This window comes from Poecilia mexicana, unplaced genomic scaffold (assembly GCF_051168715.1).
Source record: "Poecilia mexicana isolate PSO_F unplaced genomic scaffold, ASM5116871v1 scaffold_18, whole genome shotgun sequence".
Classification (NCBI taxonomy): domain Eukaryota; kingdom Metazoa; phylum Chordata; class Actinopteri; order Cyprinodontiformes; family Poeciliidae; genus Poecilia; species Poecilia mexicana.
In genome coordinates this window covers 10,821,641-10,844,998 of record NW_028263387.1, presented here as the reverse complement: position 1 = coordinate 10,844,998, position 23,358 = coordinate 10,821,641, and the positions used below count along the sequence as shown (strand labels likewise).

General features: G+C 41.4%; 1 protein-coding gene across 6 annotated transcripts; it reads right to left on the bottom strand.

The window, feature by feature from the left end:
* Positions 1–467: 467 nt before the first annotated feature.
* On the bottom strand, positions 468–22,195 carry slc7a8a (solute carrier family 7 member 8a). 6 transcript variants are annotated; one of them, XM_014988858.2, is made up of 12 exons: positions 21,894–22,195; positions 20,902–21,157; positions 15,845–16,049; positions 13,101–13,252; positions 8,234–8,359; positions 6,155–6,308; positions 5,751–5,874; positions 5,508–5,611; positions 4,664–4,760; positions 4,409–4,558; positions 3,370–3,547; positions 468–3,131 (listed from the first exon to the last, which is right to left on the bottom strand). In XM_014988858.2, the coding sequence occupies exons 2-12, from the start codon at positions 21,029–21,031 to the stop codon at positions 2,974–2,976; spliced, it is 1,578 nt and encodes a 525-aa protein (XP_014844344.2). In that variant the 5' UTR covers positions 21,032–21,157; positions 21,894–22,195; the 3' UTR covers positions 468–2,973. The 6 variants fall into 6 exon arrangements, with proteins under 6 accessions (XP_014844344.2, XP_014844341.2, XP_014844342.2 ...); XM_014988855.2 differs by lacking the exon at positions 21,894–22,195 and adding an exon at positions 21,356–21,732; XM_014988856.2 differs by lacking the exon at positions 21,894–22,195 and adding an exon at positions 21,377–21,732.
* Between the last annotated feature and the right edge of the window lie 1,163 nt (positions 22,196–23,358).

The following is a 23,358-nucleotide window of genomic DNA, read 5'->3' as shown; positions in this document are numbered from 1 at the left end:
TCACGTTTCACAGCTATAACAACTTCAGTTTAGTTCGTTTTGGTACTTTTAACCTTTCCATACATGTCAAAAAAAGCAAACAAAACAGCAAAGAAAATAAACAAGACTGGTACAGAAATAGATGAAAATGAAATTACTGTCGGTAGCAAGAACACCGAACGTAGACTGAAAAAAGCAGAACAGCAGAATGTTTCCTGTATATTTTTCTAAAACATATTTCTGAGGAATCCCAGCTGAGTCTGTTGTTCTGAGAAGGTTTTCCATGAGGTTTAGGAGTGTCTTTATGGGAATGTTTGACCAGAAGTGCATCCATCCCTGAGGTCACACTCTGATGTTGGCTCACTGTGTCCGCTTTAATTTGTGACCTGTACTGATGTGAAAGCCTCAAACTAGAACTTGGAAATCGGCCACCTCATGCAGACCTCTCTCTCTCTCTCGATCGAACACTAAAGACATCAAAACCTGGAGCCGCTTGTGTACATTTTTTATTCTTGTCAAACATTGACCACTGTTATGTACATTTTACATTTTAAGACGGAATATTTGAGAGACATTTTTCAGCATGGTAGCCAGACTGCAAATGACAAGAGACATCAGAAGTTAGAGAACTTTGTATCACAACATTGCAGTCACAGTGCTATGTAGTATGCACTTGAAACAACAGATCGGCAACTATCGGACCACGCTGACACTTTGCGTCTCTTTTAAGCTCCAAAGAAACGAAGGTTGCAGCTCATCAGGGAGCAACGATCGACAGTACTCAGAGGTGAGCAGAAACGAGGTTTTGTCTTTGTGTTGCAGCTTGCGCCGTTTAGATTGTCTCGACAAGTAAAGTTGCAGCATTTGACGTTTTGAGCAAGGAATGTTTTCAGGCCTCATGTCTGCATGAGCAAACGTGTGGAGTCAAATCTGTTAACAAAACACAACAAGACTTAAAACATAAAGAGAATGCTCTCCCCCACCTCCATTGTTTCATGCCCGACTTTTTAGGTATTCAGCCTACACTGCAAAAAATAAAAATTACTTAAAAAAAAAAAAGCTCATATATTGTGCTGAAATGTTACTCATAAATTAGTTTTGTCTTATTCCAAATGTACCAAGATATTTGCTCTAGAAACTAGACCAGAAATGCCTGGTAACATTTTGTGTTTTTGCAGTGCATGTGAAGGAAATGTGATTATGGATGAGATTAAATTATGAGATTTGAAAATATGTACGACTCTTTTTGTCTCCATCATTCTACAGATTAATTTAGATTAATAAACTGATATGCAGCCGTTAAAATAGGCGTATAAATTAACAAAGAAGCAAAGCGACAGGTTTGAACCAAATAAGGTTGCCACAGCAACGTGGGCTAGTCATAAAGAAGTGAGCTTCAAATTACCAGTCCAAACATTAATCAGTGGTTTTTATTACTGAGGGACATCGTGACACAGTCTGTGACGTCTTCATATACTGTAAATGCACAATAACCATACAGGACAATGAAAATACTCTCTATTGTACTTGTAGGAGGCCAATCACCCTGCGACCCTCACAGTTTAACAAGATCAAATGATATACTCTACTGACCGAACGTTTTGATTCTATCATCTCATTTTTTTAAATTTCCTTTTAGTACTTTCCATCTCTTTGTAGGATCAAAAATCTTTAAAAAATAAATATCTACAAGCAAAGGCGCAGAGCATAATTAAACTGGATTAAATTCAGACATGTTTCTTTTGGCAGTGTATGTGGAGATGCCCTGAGACAAAAACAAAACTAAAACTGAATAATTAGTCTCTGTGTGTTGTTTCCTTTACAATACAGCATACTGGATAAACAGAGAACCTATGGGAGATCATTGATGGCGAGAATGCTTTGGCTTTTCCTGGTGTCTGAGGGAATATTGCACAAAAAGGTTCCTGTAGCTAACTGAGCTGGAAAAACAATAATCACGTGTAAAGCTCTCATTTGTGCATCGAAGGGAATTAAAACACAGACGTAAACGATGAAAAACACTTTTAGAGTGATTTGCACTTATTATGACTTCTTTCTTCTCTCCGCAGGAACATGCAAACAAATACTTTATTTGCTTAGTGTCACTTCTACGTAGAAGTTTTGATGAAAGGAAACAAAAAAACAACTACGACGATGTTTCCACATCTATCGAAACACAGCCACAATCGCACTAAAGCGCACAATAACATAATTCTGACTAAGGCAGGTGATAAAATTTGTGCACTTTTTGCCACCACAACAACCAATCCCACATCGACTTTACAATCAATATAAATCTTCAGTTGGAGGAATAAAAACGAGGTGAAATGAATGTTAGAGAAACAGAATACAAAAAAAAAGTAATTAAGTTTATGTGGTAAAAAATATTGAAGATGATTGGACAATAAGAATAATTTTAAGAGTGATATTAAATATTTTTTTAAAAGAGACATCTTTGATTCACTTAAAAACAAACCATAAATCGAGTATCAAACAACACGAAATTATCTGAACGGGATCTTTCGTACGCGTCGACAATCAAGAACGCAGTTTTGACGTGATGACGCGAAGCGAAGGTTTACAAGAGTGACAAAGGATAAACCAAAAGGAAAAAACGTCCGTCACAGTTCAGTAAGAGTCTCTGGAAATAATAACAATAATAATAACAATAAAAAAAATGTAAAGGGTTAAAAGTGTCGATGTTGAGAACTGAGGAACCAGAAGGTGCTAACCCGTCTCTATTGCACTTGTGATGGACCTCAGACTCACCCGGCTGAGGCGTCGATATTTGGTTGCAGATTATCGCTGATTAAAAAGACACTTGGAGAAAAACGTGTTGATCAGTAAACAAACTGCGGATTGTGTCTGCACTTGTAGAGCGAACCCATGTTGGCGTGTCTGTCTGCATTTTTCTTTCTCTCTCTTTTTTTTTTTTTTTTTTTTAAGGGACCAGGTAGGAATAATAATAATAGTAAAAAAATCAACAACTCAGATTCAACAGTCCGCTGCTTTGTGGTTGTCTCCGTCCTCCATGGAGAGGGGAGACCTCGCCTCCTTCATCTCCTCGCCCTCCTCGTCGCCTCCGCTGCCGCCGCCGGTCTCGGCCGGATAAACAACCACGCACATCTTCTGGCCCACGTACGTCATTTTGTCTGGAAGAAGACGAGCAGGAAGAAGAGAGAAATAAGATATTTGTCCCTGAGTGCATTAATAAACTGTAATAAGGATTTCGAAGCTTGTTTGGCTGTAATGGCTCCTTCTTTAAGTTCATCTAGGAATCAGTCAATAACAAATAAAAAATAATTTGGTTGACTCAAACCGACGTGAAACAGGGAAGTTCAGTCCCATCTGGTGTCACAGAGAAAGTTTCTTTGTGAAGATCTCACTTACCAACGAAGGTGTCAAAGCACTGCGGTTTGTTCTCCCAGTAGACCCCCAGGAAGTAGACAGGAACCCCGGTGAGCATGATGGCGAGCCCGATGCCGCACACGACGGGCTCCGAGTACAGCGAGAAGATGAGCAGGAAGGCCCAGAAGAGCAGGTAAATGACCGGCCAGATCAGGCTGATCTAAAGGGAGGAAAATGCAGACATTTTTACAATTCACAGAAAATACTAAATGCTACTGTATCCTAACATAACAGGTGTGTTCAAATATTATTATTTTTTTTTTTTTACAAGAAATTGATTTCATATGTCCTATCAAGTTATTTTTGCAATTTTTTTGAGTCTGTCAAAAAAAAATTGTAAACATTTTTCAGCTCAGGATGAATATAGCTTTGTTTTTTTTTTTATTGACATACACATCTTGTTTTAAATCATTGAGCGCTAATTTTTATGGCTACAGATTTTGGTTAGTTTCTGCTTCTATGCACCACAAATCTGGAACAAATTTCAGAAAACTGTAAAACAGCTGAAACACTGAGCTGCTTTTGAAACATTTTAAATGAAACATTATGAGGTGCAACGACTGCACTTGACAATCGTTGAACCTGTGTTCTCCTACTACTATTTCTTTGTGTGATGTAAAGCACTTTGAACTTGCCTCGTTGCTGAAATGTGCCATACAAATACATTTGATTGATTGATTGATTCTGACCAAGTTTCAGACTATTGAGCAGATGTGACGAAGGCATTGCTTCAATCTAAATGGTCTGTCGTCTGAATTATAGCTGATCTGTTTTCTATTTACAGCATTTTTCCTTTTGACCGCTGTTACTTTTTCATCTATGTGGGAACTTATTCTGTTATCATCCATTTTTAAAACATATTTTCTACTTTCAAAGCACTTCCGAAGCACATTTTAAACTACCACAAATGAATGAGTCTGGAATACTATATAGGTTACATTGCTTGTGTAATGTTATTAAAAAAAAACAAAAAAACGATGATTTGTGGAAGTACAGAATAATCCAGAACAAATGGACGCACCTTGATTGGCCGGTGCATGTTGGGCTGTTTAATTCTGAGGACGATCTGCCCGGCGACAGTGACTCCATAAAAGAGGTAGTTGATGAAGCCCACGTAGTTGATGAGGGTGTACATGTCACTGGTGCACAGCATAAGCAGAGTGGACAGGCACTGACAGAGGACAGACACACGAGTGTACCTGGTTTAGTTTATCGTCTGGCTGTGTTATTGAGATAGAAACGGACCAGCGATGAAGATGATGAGAGCGGTACTCACAGTGAAGAGCAAAGCAGGGATGGGGGTGCAGCGTTTCACGTGGATCATGGCCAGAAGGCTTGGCAGGTGTCCCTCTCTGGCCCCAGCAAAGAACAACCTGCCACAAAGCAGAGGTAAACATCAGACGCTCACCTCTGACCTCTGCTGGCAGAAGATGTGACTTCAGAGGCCTCAGGAACAACAACAGGAGTTTATCAGCGCATCAGTTTCATTACATTTTCAAATGATTTCATTTGGTACTCCCTGATGTACTTTTCTATGTATATTACAGAGGGAAAATTCTGGCCCTTTAAAGGGTTTTTGAGCACGAACTTCATATTTAAGCTTCCAAGCTGGATTTAACTCCACACTTTGACTAGGCCACTCCAAGTCTTCATTTTGTTCACTGTTAAATCTTGAATTTCCTAAAATGAATTTCAACTGATAGATGTCAACAACCTTTCTACATCAGTAGATCATGATGTCTAGTTCTTAGCACTGTACTTTGTTAGGTCTAATTAAATTATCCAAGCTATGTTTAGAAATGTAATTGAGTGTGAATTCTTCATGAACAGAAATACGAGGCGTGAAGAACCTATGCGCTCCACGCAGAACTAAGTTCTTTGTATTTTTCCTAAATTTGTCAGCATTAAATAGGTTTTTATCAAGAGAACTTTCCATGACGTTGGCAGTGTTTGCTTAAAATAAGCTGAACAAAAAGACAAAGAAGCCAGACAAAACAACAATGTTTTTGAACCACCTCAGAAGCAGCAGAAGATAACCCCAATGATGGGCGACTCAAAACTTCAACAACGTGAACCCTGGAAGGGAAACAAACGGGTAACGCGACACCAGGCGGACTGACCGTGAGGACGTGAAGAGGGAACCGTTGACCCCTCCGAAGGTGGAGAGAGCCACAGAGATGGGCATGATCCATGCCATGACTCCCAGCAGCTTCTCACCAAACGTCTGAGAGGGAGCGACAGAAAGGAGAGGCTTACAGTCGCCAACCTGACACATGCAGCGACCAGCAAACGCCACTAGAGGGCGACAGCGACTAAAATGAGTAAGTGCAGAAGCACAAGCTGAATCGGGGCCCAGGGCTCACCACGGCAACGGCGTTTGAGGCGAGCAGCTCCTGGGGACTCATGGCCGTGACGTAGGCGATGTTGGCAAAGACGTAAACGAAGGTCACGAGGGGGATGGAGATGAAGATGGCGCGCGGAAGATTCCTGGAGGAAACAGGAGGTACAGCTGAGTCAAAAGGAAAGAAGATGGCGAGCATTGATCAGTATCTGCAGCCCAGACTGACTAGACTGTATTAACATCAGGCAGCTTCAACTAAAAAGGGGAAAAGGCTTAAACTGGGAATCTCTGTCGGAATGTGACCGCTAATCACCCACAACAGCAACAAGCTGCTTTTCAAGCCGCCTTTTTCCAGTTGAGTGAAGGCAGATTTCTGGACACGGCGAGTGAAGATTAGCTGGAAAATAACAAGCAAAGACTGCTTACACGTAGGGGTCCACCAGCTCCTCTGTGACGTAGTTGAGGAAATTCCAGCCTCCGTAGGCGAACGAGCCCTGTAGGAACGCCAAGGCTATCAAACCCACGTCGTAGTCCTGGAAGGGCTCGAAGGCGTTGGCCGGCTCCAGCCAGTAGTAGTCTCCTGCAGGTGGAGCGGGACAGGAAACTAAAATCAATCTTGACCTCAGAACAGCAGTATTGATACATTATTTAGTGACATGCTGCCATATCTGTGTTAAATTACAACGAACCACATGTAGTGGGGGTGTGTTGATCATTTATGTCTGGTTATATAAACTTGTTTTGCTGAAGGGGTAAACAGGCTGGGTTTTTTTTTATTGCTGTTCTGGCTTGTTGTGAGGAACTCCAGCTGAAAACCATCACCTAACAAGATCAGCGTGTGTGTGTAAAATGTGTTGTACCACAATCCCTCATCAAGCATTCCTCTTAAAACAAAGGCAGAAACGAGAGAACCGTTAAAATATTCTCGTACTGAATGAGGCAGGATCCTGATTGAATTAAAATAAATCCGTCCCATCGTGTCTCAGTTATTGGGCCTTTTGCACACTAATGTCGCCACAAACCTCAAAGTATCTCAGTGGGATTTTATGTGATGGATCAATCCACATCGTAATTATGAAATGAAAGCAACACGATGCATTGATTTCCTTTATTTTACAAATAAAACTCCTAAAAAGTCAATACTTTGTAGAACCACTGTTTGGTAACCGTTTCTACCTTCATGCACATCTGGAAGCTAAATGTTTTGTTCATTCTTCTTTACAAACTAGCACAAACTCAATCAGAGTGGATGGAGAGCATCAATTAGGAAGTGCTTTATCGCTTATCATCTCGCCTTCGTTATCTCGTACTGGGCTCCAGTTTCACCAGAGGTGAAATCTCAGGGAAGGTTACAGCAACGTCTCACAGTGCGGTTCATGGCCTTCTTGAAGCAGAAATAATAAAAACGAGAAAATCTCTCAGGGTGAGTGGAGGGGCAGAAACTGCAGCTGCAAGGTCGAAATGTATAACCTTGAGACGACAACCTGCATTGAAATATGGGAATCATGTGAACCGGGAAGTAAAGTTTCCTTCAAAACTGACTCTGACCAGTTCTCTTATCCCCATGAAGCAACAGCATGATGCTGCCAACACCGGGTTTCTTGATGGGAACGAGTATTCAGGGTGATGCTCACAGTTTTTCGTATTCAGGCTAAAAACTGCAAATATATATATATATATATATATATTTGCAGTTTTTATTTATTTTTTTTATTTATTTTTTCTTTTATCTGACTAGAACAAGTTCTTCCACATAGTCATTGTGTCAGTTTGGACTGTGGGAACCTGAAGACAGGACTTCTCATTTCCACTGGCCACAGTGTACAGAGTGCACAGTTCCTTAATGGTCCAGTCAGCACATTCTCTGTTTTTGTCGAATACCTCTAAAGGCAATTTGTTCTACCAGAACAAAGACTGAGTAAGCTCCTGAAGATGTGACCAGGTTCCACCATTAATTGGATTCAGGTGTGTTTGACCACCAAAAGCATGCAGGACGTCAGCCAGCCAGCCCTGATTTAGAGGCTTTAATGCACTGCCAGCTTTTCTGATTTCTATCCGGAAAACATTAAAAACAACTTATCGCTTTCTTTCTACTTCATTGTAGGGAAAACAGATAGAATCCCAAAACCTATCCAGAAGTCCTTTCTCTATACCGTCCCTCATTTAGGTCGTTGAATCTTACAACAAATCTCCCAATGTACTCTACAAACTTTCAACACTTTGGGATCTGAAAAACCTCACTCTGATATTTCAGACTGTCCTTACAATTACTGGCCCTGATCCATGTTTGCAGGACAAACCCCCCCACGCTTGTGCTGACTTTAGCTGTATGGGTTTTAACCTAAAGGACCCGAGCAACTCGTCAACCCCACTATGCGGCCTGGAGCCTCCCAGGATGACCCCTCTGACCGCGGACATGTGCGGACGGGTTTCAGGTGTTATTTCATGCAAACACGCTGTGGCTGCAGGTCCTCTGGGGAGCACAGATGGCAGCGGTAAGCTCACCCTTGCAGATCTGAACGATTCCCATGATGATGATTAAGGCGAGGGCCAGCAGCTTGCCGGCCGTGAAGATGTCCTGCACTCTGGTGGCCCACCGCACGCTGGAGCAGTTCACCCAGGTCAGCAGCACTAAGCAAAAATAAAGGAAAGCAAAAATTACCACAAGCAGTAAAATCTAGTGTTTAGCCTATGTGTATCACAAATGCCTGTTGATGCATTTTCAACACATACCAAGGTTCCCACCCCCCGTCGTGTTTTTGAGTTAAAAAATGTTTAAAGTTGATGGAAAATTTGAAAATATTACTTGATAATTATGTGTTACTGGAAGATTAATACCTGAACACCAACTATAAAGTCTTAAAAAAAAAATCCAAACATTTTTTGAAGACTTTAATAAATAAGCAACGCTTAGCCTGATGAAGACGAGCTTTGTTATTAGATGTTGTATTATGTTCCGGATGGAAATCTGGAAATATGTTTTAACCGATTTTAAATTAGAGCTTAAATGATGCAAAGTAAAATTATGTCGCTTTGTTTTGTAAAAGCTCACAGTAATTCAGTGTAGAACCACATGTTGCTCACCTTTCTGAGGCTTTTAGCCAGCATTTCTCTACACACAGAACCAAATTGGCTTTGCTGTATGCTGCTGAGTTAAACAGGCCATTGGGTTTGAACCAATAGGGTGCCATTAAATAAGAGGGCCTGCTTGGATTAAGTTCATCACATTAAATAACTCTGAAGCCGGTGCTGCAGGGAACAAAGACACATAGGCAGACACAGAGCGCGCTCTGTGTGGGACTTTAACTGTGAGGGTATTTTCCTCTCCAAATAAAATTACAGCTGTGGTTAAAGGAAAAGCGGGGGAGGGGGCAAACGAGGGCAGCGAGGCCAGCCTACGGCTGACAGGCAAGGGAAGTAAAAGCACAACTTAGTAAGCAGGCCTAATTAAAGTAATTACAGGCTAAACCTTTTAATCCACAACTTGTAAACACAGTTGTTGATTTGTTGCTTCCACCTTCTCTGTTACTGACTGCTGCATAAACGTTTAATCGTGGAGCTTAGTTAAAAGGAACATGTTGAGCAAGTTAACTGTGAGCAACAGGAAAGAGACAAAATGAAGCAACGTCCCAGTAAGACCACAATGGGCTTTGTCCTAGTCAAAGCCCGCTTACTGGTCTCATTCAGATGGTGTGTGACTGCTGAAAGCAAGCTTTACTCTGACTGATGTCGCAGCTTCTCCCTGAACGCATTTCAGCCAAAAGCGTTAAAACTTTTTCTTCATTTTGAACGCTTTTTTCCCCTAAATGTATTCTTTGTCTAATGAGTGAAACGGCGCTTGTGTTGACATTTTCCTCAGGAACTCAATATAAAAAGGAAAGATTATTAATATGTCTACAATTCTTTTTGAAAAATCGGAGTAATTTATGCAGCAAGTTTGACAGGCACCAACCCTCTTACTCTGGAAACTGAGAGTAAGAGTTTCCTTACTCTTACTCTCGGATTACTCTGGTAATCGGAGCAAATTACCAAGTTGCTCCGATAGTATTTTTCTACCTTTTTTTTTTTTTTTTTTTGCAAATACATTAGGACAAACAATATCCATTTGTAACTCAAATACGCACTACAAATGGATAAAAATGTGTCTGTTTCTCTCTCTCTCTCTTTTTTGCTATAAATAAATGACGCGTTTCTGAACTGATTTAACTGTCGCTCAACGTTGAATAGCATGTCTCTGAATAGATGGTGAAGGATAAATAAATAACATTCCAGATGGTTAAATTTGGGCAATTCCAGACATGCAAAAACAGGCCGAGATAAACGGATGCAGCTCGTGAGTCTTATAAACATCGGTGACGTCATAGTTCATCCAGAACATCCCGCCTCTCACCTACTTTTGCTCTAAACAAAAAGATTAGACAGAAGGGAAAACATCATTAAGAAGACTCGGGTTTTTGGTTTTTTTTTGTTTTTTTTTGTCAAAAAGCAGCTTTACAAGATCTGTCCCAGAGAGGAGCCGTGAAAACACCGATGCAACTTTCAAGATATCCGAGGGTAATTTGTTGCACAACACGACACATGTTTTTAATGAAGGAGTTCAAAAACGGGACGAGGGAGCCTACTAAATGTAGGTCAATGTGTCACGAGTATAAAAAGGTACAAAGTGTTCAGACGGTGCAGATTCTGCTGAGGCGGGTGTTTTTCTCTTGCAGCAATTAGCCCCACTGGATACGTCCTTTCCCTCTGCTAATCACACGGTTTAGAGCTAACCACAAAGCTTGACTGGGAAAGTTTTTATGGTTTTATAAAAGTATTAATTGTAGACCATCACAGTTGTTTGAGAGAAACCTACCCTGCCTTTGAAAGTCACTTCTTTCAAAAGCCATTTATAAGGTTTTTATTACTGTGAACATTTTATACATCAAATTAGAAACAAAAGAATCCCCTAAGATGAAAATTACACAAACTTGGACAAGGGGATTAAAAATGTTTTAAAAAGTTTATTTTTATTTATTTTTTTAAAGTGGGAATAAGTTTATTAAAACAATTAGATTAGCCATCCAGCAACCCAAATAATTAGTTTTATCCTATAAATAGGATTACTAAAATTAGACACTGCTGCTGCTGCGTGGCTTAATTAACTAATCATCCTAAGAACATGTTCTGAATATATTACTTTCTTGCTGTTTAAAATTCTCCTCAATAAAAATACTGGCATATTAGTAAAGAATAAAAATAATAAAATAAATAGAAACATTTTTGTTTGAAATACAAATGGACATCATTTCTTGATGATGTACTTTTTTTTGGCCAGGTAAGGAAACTATGCCAGGACCTTTAAAGTGGTTGTCTCGTTTTATTTCACAATATTTTTTCCATTTATTCCCGTTATTTTAAATATAAGACTGGATGCAGTAATATATTCAATATTCATACTTGAGGCTTTCATTAATTGTTTATAGTTCTCTATTTAGTTAAAAAAAAAAAACTTTTATCCAGACATGTACCACAAAGCAGGCTCTGTAGTAATAAACACTTTCACTTCTCTCACTTTTACCGTAAATTTGTTTGCAAACTCAGACAGCGCTCCATCGCACGGGCCACTAATGGTAAATTTCACTTTGTAGTTCACAGCTACAAAAAGCTAAATGAGGCATAAATTAAACTTCTCTACTTTTATGCCAGCTCTAAGGTTTCAAAAGCACTTCATTTGTTACAGTAGGAGAAAAGGGAAACAACAAAAACCCCCCGCATGACGAAGTCTTCACCTTGAAAGCAAGCAGAGACGTCTGAGCTGCGTGAAAAATGAGAACGACGGCTCCAGTTTTTCCAGTTGCACTCGCTCTTGTTTTTCTGTCAATCACACAGCAACGCGCACAAGAGCCAGAGCCTCACCTGACGTTTTACAAATCAGCTTTCGAGAATTCACTCCAAGCCAAACACATTAAAAAGACAAAATGAACACGAATTTTCAATACGCAGTCACAAATCGCTCAACAATAAAAACAGTCCGCTCTCTTTGAAGCATTCACGCCCGTCTCTCTCTGTGTGTCTGTCGGCCTCCTGCAGTATTTGACTCACGTCTGTGAACTGATGAGGGCTTTCAGTCAAACTCCTTCACATTTCTGCGTTTCTCCTCATGTAATGACCGCTTGCTCTCCTTGTTCAGCCCTGTTTGCTTTCATCTAACCTCAGATAACATCTCAAGAACATGCAGAGGGCAGTGGATATAAAGAGATTTTTTTTTCTTAGCAAAGCCAAAATACACATATTTGTGTATTCCAGTGACTTTGGACTGTTTTGTTCTCTCCAGATCAGATGGTGCCATGTTTGACAGCTTAATGTAAATAACAGGCCTGAATTAGGAAGTAATTCAAAGCCTTCAGAGAGTGGTGAACTACAAACTACATTTATCTCTGTAGTTTCCCAAAATTGCAACTACTGAGAAACACACGCTCACTCAGCGGTTAAGGACGTGAGTAAGAAACGGTTTGTTTACATGTAAGAGGAAGTGGGACGAAATGAAAACAACATGTTCCAAAACCGAACTGACCTGGAGCAATTTGATTCATAACATCTTATTCAGTGTGTTCCTCACATGTCGTCGCTTCACAGGACAAAAGGAGCTTCATGTTCGCGATCTCGACCAAAGACCTTAATCGTATATATTCTTTTAACTAAAGGAAAATAAAATGTTAAATCCTCACGATCACTGATCTACATGACAGAGTCCAGTGCAGCTGCAAGTGGTTCTTGATGTAAACAGCCCGACTTTAATGAAAACAAGTCGTTCTGATTGGGTCGCTCTAACGGCTAAGCTAAGAGCTCATCAGGACCAAATCACAAAACCCAGCTTATTAGCTGAAGTAGAGCAAAAAGTCTCTGTGGAGATTTAAAAATGCAGCGTGTGGGTTGAAGAAATAGGAGGTAGAAAAGTCTTGACACCGGACCCGACCGACGCCTGACCATTTAGTTGACCGTCTACCTCATTTTCATACTAATTCCTTTGTGTCTGTGTCTGTCATCTTGTTTTTGGATTTATTTTTTTATAATTTTTTTCTTTCTGAACGGTGGTTGTTGCATAAATTGTATCAACCACTTCCTCACTACAGCAACAGAAACAGTCCCGGTTTTTGAATATTTCATTCCTGCAGGCTTTACTGCTTGACAACGACTAAAGGCAGTAGTATCTTCTGGCTAAAGGATGCCACAGGATAAGTTTTAGATTACAGTTTGACATGTTCCTTATGCAGCCCCTTCCGCCCCTTCTCTGATGCCGCCCTGGGTGACTGTCAGTACGCCGCATGAAAACAGCAAACGGTTTTCCTGTCACAGTAGATTTCACTCGTCGCGTATGAAGCGTGTTACTCACGGAGACAGATGGCGGCCAGCAGCCGCAGGCCGTTCTCTGGCGGAAAGCAGGTGGGGAACAGAGGCTGGAGGACGTAGTTGGAGAACGTCAGGGCGATCACGGCCTGGTTGGTGGGGTAGATGACCAGCACGGCGATCCACAACCGGAGGAACCTATAAAGCAAAGACACACAGCAGTAAAGACACAGATGCAACTCAAGGATGTTATTTAAGGCATTGTGTTCTTATGCTTTGTTTTGACTCCAGTGAAGTAATTTTACACCGATTCAGAGCTAAATAAATAAACCGTTGTATGTGGATATGGTTACAGGAGCTCTGAGAAGAAACGCAACGGGGAAATCCCATGTTGTAACACACTAAAGCTGTTTGTTGTTCTGACCGACTTCATTGTAGTCAGCCAAGACTTCCTCCCATTTTTATTTCTTGCCGGTGAAGTGAAACAGCAGCCGTTTCAGCTCCGAGGTCACCACAGGTCGCTGCTCCTTCTCACTTTGTTTCACGAGAACCAAGACACTTTGTTGGCACACGTAAAAGTCTCACCACAAACAAATTAACGACTTACAGACACCAGAGCAGAAAGAAGACGACGTTCGTTGGTCCTCTGACAAACAGCAAACCAGCTGACCCTGATGTCAGAGGCAGAATAGGGATTCAGATAAGAATAAGAGCGAAGCTGACCGAGGATCAAAGCAGAGGAAGCACACAGTGACACTCAGACTGATTAAAAGTGCTGAGATGAGGGACAGAAGAAGAACGTGCATCACAGTTCAATAGGACAAACCAGGAATGCTGAACTTCCATGAAATTCCCTAAAAACTCATGTTGGGATCGTTACACCTGACTGTACTGAGCATCCTCAGCAACCAGCGCTGATACTGGACCGTTCTGTTTTAATGTACATTTTGTTCTGTTTTACAACTTTACCTCAACTCTTTGTTCAGAAACATGATAAGGTTTGATTTTACGCTGAATATATTAAAGCTCATGCAGAGGGTTTGTTGGTAGCAGCTTCTGAAATAAGTATTTTATTTTATCCAAACAGAAATCTAAAACGGTGTGTTTTACATTTTCATTAAGCTGAATTCGCTTCAGTCCAGACGGCTCCGCTGTGTTTCTGGCTTTACGTTTAGGATTGTTGTCCTGCTGAAAGCTGAATCTCCGCAGAGCTACCATGGATTCTCTCTCCTTTCCATTTAGGGCAGGGGTGTCAAACTCCAGTCCTCAAGGGCCGCTGTCCTGCAGTGTTTAGATGTGCCACAGGTAAAAAACAGTGGAATGAAATGGCTTAATTACCTCCTCCCTGTGTAGATCGGTTCTCCTGAGCCTTGCTAATGACCTAATTATTCTTTTCAGGTGTGGTGCAGCAGAGGCACATCTAAAAGTTGCAGGACAGAGGCCCTTGAGGACTGGAGTTTGACACCCCTGATTTAGGGGTTTCAGATTGAAGGGAGCTGCATACAAACGCACACTTTCTTCTACACCTCACCTGAAGTTAAACAAGCCTCAGTGAAATAACAAAGTCTCTTTGTTTCTGAGCATTCATCCACCACAAAAACTACACTCGGCTTCTCACACGAACACGGAGACACACCTTCGACCCAGCCCACCCGCACACGCTGCATGTGAACACATGGGGACAAAAGCTGCAGCAGAACTCAAACAATCACCAGTGGAAGTTGGTTTATTTATGTCGAACAAGGGGGGCACAGGGAAACACTTCAAACCGGGCTTCTGACGCCACAAGCTACAAAGTCTCTGGAGGCATACGCTCATTGATGTGTATTGATTCTCGCTCTACGAAAACAACCTGTGGCTGTTATGTCTGGTCTAATTCCTCCCCGATACTATGGGCTCTTGGGTTAGCAAAACAATCCTCGGATCCGTGTTTACAGTCCGGACCCCAGGAAGGCGGCGTGTGAAATCCACTCCGACAAGCCGGATGGTTTTGTAATGCTGTTTGTGCCGCTTTGCACGACTCCTGAGCTTTTACAGGCTTTCGGGACGGACGTGAAGAGGCCTGGATGTCACCTTCAGTCGTGTGCGCTCACGTCCTTCCCCTGACTCTGATCCTCAGGTAGAGTCCCACGATTTCACTTTGAAGCGTCCAGAGCGTCTAAAACAATCTTTGGTTTGAGGAGCGCCATTCTCTAGCCAGGTTTGCTTTGCATTGTGGGATGCGGCAGAGTAAACAAACTAAAATAAATAAACCAGCAGCACGTCTTTTCCCCTAAAGCATAAGGTCCTACGTGACTTTCAAGATGTTTTCTCCACATTCATTTATCACATTGATTTTTCTTAATAGTGACCAGAAACGCACACAGCATCTGCTTCCTGTATTTATATTTGGCACTCCCATCTGGTAAGATGTTTCTCTGACTGAACTACCCCCCTCCAAAGATTATTAAAATGTACAAATGCTTATTAGTTATCAGAGGTGGCTCTGTTTTGACCTCTGACCTCCTAGTAATCTAGACTAGAGGTTTCATTAATCTATGTTTTATAAAATCTCTAAAAGATCCAGTTCATGATCAATCACCAATTTTTTTTTTTATCCAAGTTTACTTTTTTTATAGTGTGGATTAAGATATAGTTAAATTGATTCCAGATTTAATGAAAAAAAAGTGACAAACAAATGAAAACACTAGCATAGCGCACACTTCGAACCTTTCCTCACCCCTACCTTTTACTGTAACACGTAAATGTCGCCGGACGGTGACTTATGGATGTCTGAGTGTGCACGGTTACCCAGCCAGGCCTCCAAATATGTCCTTCACGTAGGAGTAGTCGCCCCCTGATTTGGGAATGGTGACGCCCAGCTCGGCGTAGCACAGCGCGCCGATGGCGGTGATGATGCCCGTGATGATCCAGACGATCAGGGCCAGGCCCACAGAGCTGGCGTTCTCCATCACTCCCTTCGGACTGACGAAGATTCCCGAGCCGATGATGTTACCTGGTGGGGAGAGGAGTCAGGTTTCAGTGCAGGTTTAAGAAGAATAGACCTTTTTCAACTGGTGCCACTTACAAAATTTTACCTCATATTTCCCATTCACCGTCTCTTTCTTTCACATTTATCCAAATTGTTTACAAAGGACTGCGTCATCGTTTTATTTGCCGCATTAGCAGACATCAGCTAAAGGTTACGGGCAAACTAAGCAGAAAAGCAAACTCAAAATCAGGCAGCGGATTAACAGACTCAAACGGAAGAGAGTTAAAAAAAAAAAACAGGGGATGTGTTATGCTGACTGAGCAGAGATGTGTGAACGACAGAAAGCAGGGGTGAACGAGTGCAAAGAGGGATTAAAGGTGGACTCATAATATCCTGACAGAACCGCTGAGCGTCAAAGTGACGTTTTTGCACAGAGTCGGAGGGAGCGCCGATTGGCTGACATGAAAGCCTGAGGAAGAGTTTGAGGAACGTCCAGGATTTACTGGGATTTCACTCTGCGTTAGGCAGCGAGAAGTCAAAGATCGCTGGCTTTGAATCCTAACGAGCTGGATGATTGGCTGAACGGCTGCAGCAGTTCAAAAGTCAGAGTTATGATGATAGTGTCACATTGTTGATCTCCTGTCACTCCTGACTATAAAGTGTAGGAAGCTGTGTAACCTATTAGTGTCAGAGAAACACAGCATCTACTTTTAAACCCTACAAAATCATATCCTCTTGATTAAAAGTGTCTAGACACATAAAACGAGCGACTTTCAGATTTTATTGGAAACTTTACAGGTAAGGCTTCACCGTCGGTAAAGTTTGAAGATGCTGATAGCATTGAGGTCACCTCCCTGATTACGCAACTTCACTTGCAGGTAAAAAGAACAAAAAGTTCTCACTTCCCTTGGTTACCTTGACATATTTATAAGAGGACAGGTCTACAGTACATGACCTTTGACACCTTAAGGAAAAAAAAAAAGTGCTAAGTCAGCCCACAATTTTGCGGCTTCCGCCATCTCTGATTTGCTTCTTCCAAAGACAAACTTTGGTTAAGTTTACCGCCTCTTCTGACCTGAACGGACTGACTCTGCAAGATGAAGTGATTGAGTCTGCCTGCTCTGCGTCCAGCGGTCATGTGCAGCTCCGCACCGACGTGAGCCAAACTGCTGACTGTCAGGGAATGGTGGCGTTTCCTGTCCTCATTTCAACTTCTCTCTAGGTGCATTTTCTGTCTTTTTTTTTTTTTTTTTTTTTTTTTTTTTTTTGTTAAAGCAGCTCCCAACCCAGCTGGCTGAGTCTGGACTTTAACTGAACACAGTTCAAATCAGTTTTAAGAAGCAGTAGATTAGCAAAGAAAAACGTCTGAGGTGTCAGATTACTTGCTTTCAGAAATGAGTTCCTCTTTTCACAAAGAGCTGCAGCAGGATGTCGTTTCACACATTTTATTATCCACTTTTTTATTTTATTGCTGCACTGCTGTTTGACAGAAGAAGAGCACATATCTGCTTCTGGTGAACTTTAGTTTTCTTTATGGCTGCAACAAGCCTTCTGCCTCAGCAGGACATTGTGATAGCGCTAGGCACATTTGATCTGCATTTAAAACAAATGAACTATAAAGGACACTTGATTTATTTTGCAGCCTGTAGGTCAGTAGAAGAAAAACAGTTATTTTATCACTACGAAGAAATCTTGTAGGGATTATGAAAAATTTAGATTCGTAAAAATTCACTAAAATTAAGAATTTGCACAATGACGCATAAAATAATGAAACTGTTTATTCCTCAGTGAAGTTATGACACCTAAGAGAAATGAAACTCAGTGTGGGCCTCCCCGCTTCATTTGCCTCTCAGTCAAAACGGAAACGACACGGAAACCTCAGGCTTCTGGACAATGACGAGCTAAAACTGGATGCTCAGGGTGCTGTTTGTACGTCGTCCCACTAAAATGCTTTTAAATCTTGTGCTGGCAATGAACACTGGAGTTGTACTGATAGTTCAAACCACAGAAGTTAATAAAACAGCATTATCAGGGCGGAGTCCTTTGAAGTGACCAAAAGTTCATTTGCAATCTTCGTTTGGCGACGCCGCGCGCTGCTGGATTACCTGTTAGATAAACGCACACCACGGACCATAAAAAAAGCGTTTGAAGTCCTTTTCACGCATCGTCCACGTCACCTGAGCTCCCATCTCTCTGGCGCGTGACGACCTGACCGGAGCGAGCGCGAGTGAATTACTTTGGTGAAGGACAAAGTAACTTGTCCTTCTGTGGCGACTCTGTCAAATCCTCGACGCCGGAATGGCCGTCAGCCCCAGTTCTCTGTTACAGTTCATTTGAACGGAGAGAGATAAATAACGTGATGCAGCGCTGTTACTACCAGTGGGCGGAGCTAATGCTTTAATACGCACGCGGACGCACTGTTATCTCCTGTTAAAAACTGTGTTAATATTTTTAATGACTCTGATTCGTAAGCTGTTTGCGCTCATAAACTCTCCCGTGTCTGCTGTGGCCAGACGCATTAATTGTCCCTTCTGGTTGGGATGTGTAAGAAGCCTGAAAGAAATTCCTTTTTTATTGTAGTTGCATAATCTCACACCTAAAAATAATAGTAGTAATAATAAAAGCTGAATAAGAGACTGCTTAGGGCACATGTGCCAAACTCGAGGCCGGACACCAAATCCGGCCCACCGCAGCTATTTCTGTGGGCCACAGAAATATATCTTCAAGTTAACAGCTCTGGGCTTAAATGTTATTTCATCAGCCAAGTCGAAGCAGCATAAAATAACCCTCTTAATATTTTTTGTAGGATTTAGTCCTGATTATTGCAACAGCCAAGGAAGAAGAGTGTTTGTTGAACTGTTTCTCCGTTGAGTTGCACACATATTCTTAGTTCATTTGGCTTTTACCCAGAGATGATCCGTTCTCACGTTACTGGAAGAATCAATGGGATATTTCAGTAAAGTTGTTAGAGAGAAGAGACCCACAGCATCATATATCCTCCACTATGCTATTCCTACTAATCTATTTTTTGCCAGCTGCCAAATGCGTTTAGAGTTTCTTCCATGGCTTGCTATTTTTATCTACGCCTTTTCTAGTTCACTGTAGGAAAAAGTGGCTGTTTTTTGTCTAAATATGACCCAGGTCTGACTTTTAATGCCTGTCTAAAATGTGATCTTTCCAGTCAGATCCACATATCTGATCCTAAACCTCCCGACTGTTGCTTTCCATATCTTTCTATCTGTTCTCCACTTCTCTCGCTCTTCCTCTGTCAGCAAACCTCCTGGGAGGACACTGTGCCGTTCGCACTCTTGCTGTCACTTTGACTCCCCCCCCTCTCGTTACCTTGGAAACACACGAATGAGTCACCCCCAGTGACGACCAGCCTCGCTCCGTCTGGACATCCTGCAGCATGTTTAGGCCCACTGGTTGGTATTGATCAGACTGATGGGATTATCTTTACATGTTTGTCCTCTGGATTGTTTCGGCCTGACTGACCTCGGTTCAGTCCCGTCACCCTCTCTGTGTCATTACACCGTCTCTGGGCTAAGTTAGGCTTAACAGCGAAGCAAACGGTGCCAATAAAGTATCAGAGATTGCTTTAGTTCTTGAATTTTGGTATAAAAATATGTGCTGAAACGGCCGGTCACTCGTTCTGATTGCACTTTGGCAGCAAAAGGTTGCAGGAAAAAGATCAAAATGCTAAATGAAACAATGCGGATCAATTTGACACCCATTAACCAGACTGAGCTTACTCTGTCAGCTACAGTTCCTTGCAAAAAATGTCCAAACACTTTGAGTTTTTTCACATTTTGTCATGTCATTTTGTTACATAGAGTCCATATGCATGTAATTTAGCCTTAGCGTCGATCCAGCTAGCCTGGTTTTTTTGTTCTGTGAACGTCTCTTAGTGTTGGAGCAGAATTAAGTTATACACTGTAAAAACACAAAATCTTACCAAGTATTTTTGGTCTCGTTACTAGTTCAAATATCTTAATACGCTCGAAATAAGACAAAAATAACTCTAAGATACTGTTAAGCAAGGAATAGGAGATTGTTTTATGTACTAGCTTTAAGTGAAATAGTCTGCAAGTGGAACAGGTACTGTTTTATGAATATGAACAAGGTTGCTGAAATGTTACTTGTAAGTTGGTTTTGTCTTATTTCAAGTGTGCTCAGATATTTTGAACATCCCCAAACTGAGCTTTCCATTCTCAGAACAACTCCAGACACACAAAGGGAGAATCTGTTGATGGGGGGGAAAAGCTTTAAGTCTCTGAATGTGGAAAAGTGAGAAGCTGGGTTGAACTGCTGAGAGAAGCCAACAGAGGAAGTCCTCTGCGTCCATAGATGGGGCAGATTAAAGGTTCAGAAGAAGGCGATCTGCATACAGAACGTCATGAGTGGTGGAAAACGAACACATCACCCTGAATGCACCATCTCAATGACGGAACATGCAGGTGGCAGTACCATGATGGGGGAGGGGGGAATCTAACTGCACAGTCTGACTGAGCTGGAGATGTTAGGCAAAGTAAAATGAAATTAAATAAATAAATAAATAAATAAATAAATAAATAAATAAATAAATAAATAAAAATCAGCCTCAAGTTGTGCAAACAGATTTTTAAGCTTGCCAGTCATGTGCCTCTAAAATCTTTCTTGCAGAGATGAGTGAGTGAGTGAGTGAGTGAGTGAGTGCACTCTCATTAAAAGCAGATAACAAAAGTTTTAGTGATTAACAAGAGAAGGTCTCAGGTAAATTTAACAGCATTGGACCCCCTCGTTGACCAGTCTGGGCTTTACATTTTTATTAACGTGAGTCAACAGTGAGCACAGTAACACACCGAGGATGTAGTAAAAAAGAGAGGGAGCCACTCACCGACTATAATCCCACATGCGCTCACGAGTCCGATCTCCTTCTTGAGCGCAACTCCCCCAGACTCCTTCTCAGCGGCCGCATCCTTGGCAGAGCCCGCCGTGCTGCTCCGTTGTCTTGGTCCGTCCGTCATATTGATTCACTTATAGATGTTTTTTTTTTTTTTAATTTATTGTCCAAGTTGTCTTGTTTCTTTCCTCCGCACGGCACCTGATGCTTGCCCCACTGCGCTTGAATCGCCTTGTGCGCACGTCCTCCCCTGCGCACAGGACAATGTTCACTGAAACGTGCCGCACTTTATCTGATGAGGAAGGATTGCCTGTTTTATTTTTTCGGCGATGTCAGCAGCTTTTCAGGAGGGGTTGAAAACTAAATAAAATATGTATATTTTTTAAAGGATAGTAGGAAATAAGCCACAAGCTTTCAAAAAACAGCCTAGAAATATGTTTTCATTTACCCGGCTGGAGTAATTACGCACCGGCAGAACCGCAGAAGAAGCACACAAGCACATATTCCGGTTACTACTCAGTTTATTCGTGATTCGTGTGCGATTCAAAGCTGTTCTCAAAATAATAAATATCTCTTTTTCTAAAGCTCTCACAGCGTCCTTGTCCCAGATGTGAGAACAGGCACAACCATCATCTCTTCTGTGCAGCAGGAAAACCAGCGGAAGGTTAAAAGCAGCAGCAGCAGCCTGGTCTTCTTCTTCTTCTGTCCTCCAGAGTTTAGACAGGAGGACTTGTGTTTGGATTCATATCCATACTTCCCCTTCATATAAAAACATAATAGCACCTCCCCATGGCTGCCTCCTCCTGTCTGTTTTTCTTTTCTCTAGGACCCTCCTTTTTGTAATTTTCTTTTCCTCCCCTCAGCTACCAGCTGTTCACCAAATCTGAAGCACAGAAACACACACACACACACACACACACACACACACACACACACACACACACACACAATAAATTAAAGCTATTTTCTAGGCAGCAGCTCCTCACCTTGCAGTTGCGCTCTGTCTCAGTTCATCTTCTGTCCCAAGTTTTGCCTCATAGCCTCAGTTATTATTCAGGACGCGACGCAGCAGAAAGGCTGCTTCTAAATTTAGACCTTTTTTTTTTTTTTTTACTCAGACGTCACGACTCACTTTCCAGGCTTCGCGGTTCGCTGACAGCCCCACTCCATCGCTGCTTTATTCGCACAAGACGCATTTCGTCAGAAAGTTGGAACCCTGTTGTGAATTGTTGATGTAGTTCTCTGATCAATGTTTACCTGGAATTGAATAATTATCCGTATTTGATCAGTGCTAGGTTAATACAGACACATTTTTGAATACACACACGGTGTAATTTTTTTAATTAACGGTTTAATTAAAAAAAATGCATTTCATTTCAGGAATTTTAAATTTAGAAAGTTAAATCCTAAAATAGTAAACTTGCTCAATACAAATTTCAGGTGTTTCTCTGTATGCTTTGATGACTTTTGTTAGGATTTGAGTTTTCTGTGCTTATTGTGATCCTGTTCGCTGTGAGTCTCTGTGCTGTCATGTCTGCTCCATAATTGTTTCCCAGGTGTCTCTCGTTCCCCTAATTACTCCCAGTGTATTTTAGCCCACCTGTTGTCTCTGTCCTTTGTCAGATCCTTGTCGTTTGTCAGTTGTCGTCTGTAGTTCTCAGTTGAACTGGATAGTCCTGAGGCTACCCTGCTCCGTGATCAGTCTTTTGTCAGTTGCTACTGGTATTTAGTTGTGTGCTATTGTCTCTGCTGCCTGATCTGGACTGTTTTGAGCTACATTCATCATTAAATGCATCATCTTCATCACAACCTGGGTCGTCAGCGTTCGTTCTCACCACCACAAACCACAAATCTTGACAATTTTGGCGTAGAGTTTCTCAAACCCCAATAAATTGTTACTGTACAAAATGATTAAAAAACAGATCAAAATATGAACTGCTGGAATTAGGATTTTCTGGGGTACAGGTTGGATTTGCTCAAATCTGCAATTATACCTTTTTCAATACCACACTTTTTCCTTCTACTCAATTTTCCATTAATAACCTTAGATACAGCACTTTGTAAACAGCCAGCTTTAGTATAACTCATTATCTACCAAACAACATGGCCTTAAAATAGCGCTTCTGAATTAAAATGTTTTCTTTTCAAGTTTTTTCTTTTTTTTTTGTCTCATGTCAGCTTTTCATTATCTCAGCAACTGGGTTTTGTTTGCTTGAATAAAAAATACATAAAATACATGCTTGTAACATAAAATACATGCTTGAACATGGGTCTCGCAGTGGGGCGCGGTGTTCCTCGAAGGTCCTGATCTAGTGTCTGACTGCAATGAGTTTGAACGTTCTCAATTTGAAGTAAGTTACCACAAAACATAAATTTCCAGTCATACTCTAATTACTGAGATCCATTTGCACCTTATCCAACTTCAGTCAAAAAAAAAAAAAAACTTTTAAG

Bases quoted from the DNA above. Each gene is read 5' to 3' on its own strand.
- slc7a8a (XM_014988858.2), bottom strand. From the start codon at position 21,031: ATGACGGACGGACCAAGACAACGGAGCAGCACGGCGGGCTCTGCCAAG. The intron at 6,309-8,233 runs GTGAGCTTACCG...CTCCACCTGCAG, and splicing joins AATCGTTCAGATCTGCAAGG to GAGACTACTACTGGCTGGAG. The intron at 3,548-4,408 runs GTGCGTCCATTT...TCCTCCCTTTAG, and splicing joins ACATGCACCGGCCAATCAAG to ATCAGCCTGATCTGGCCGGT.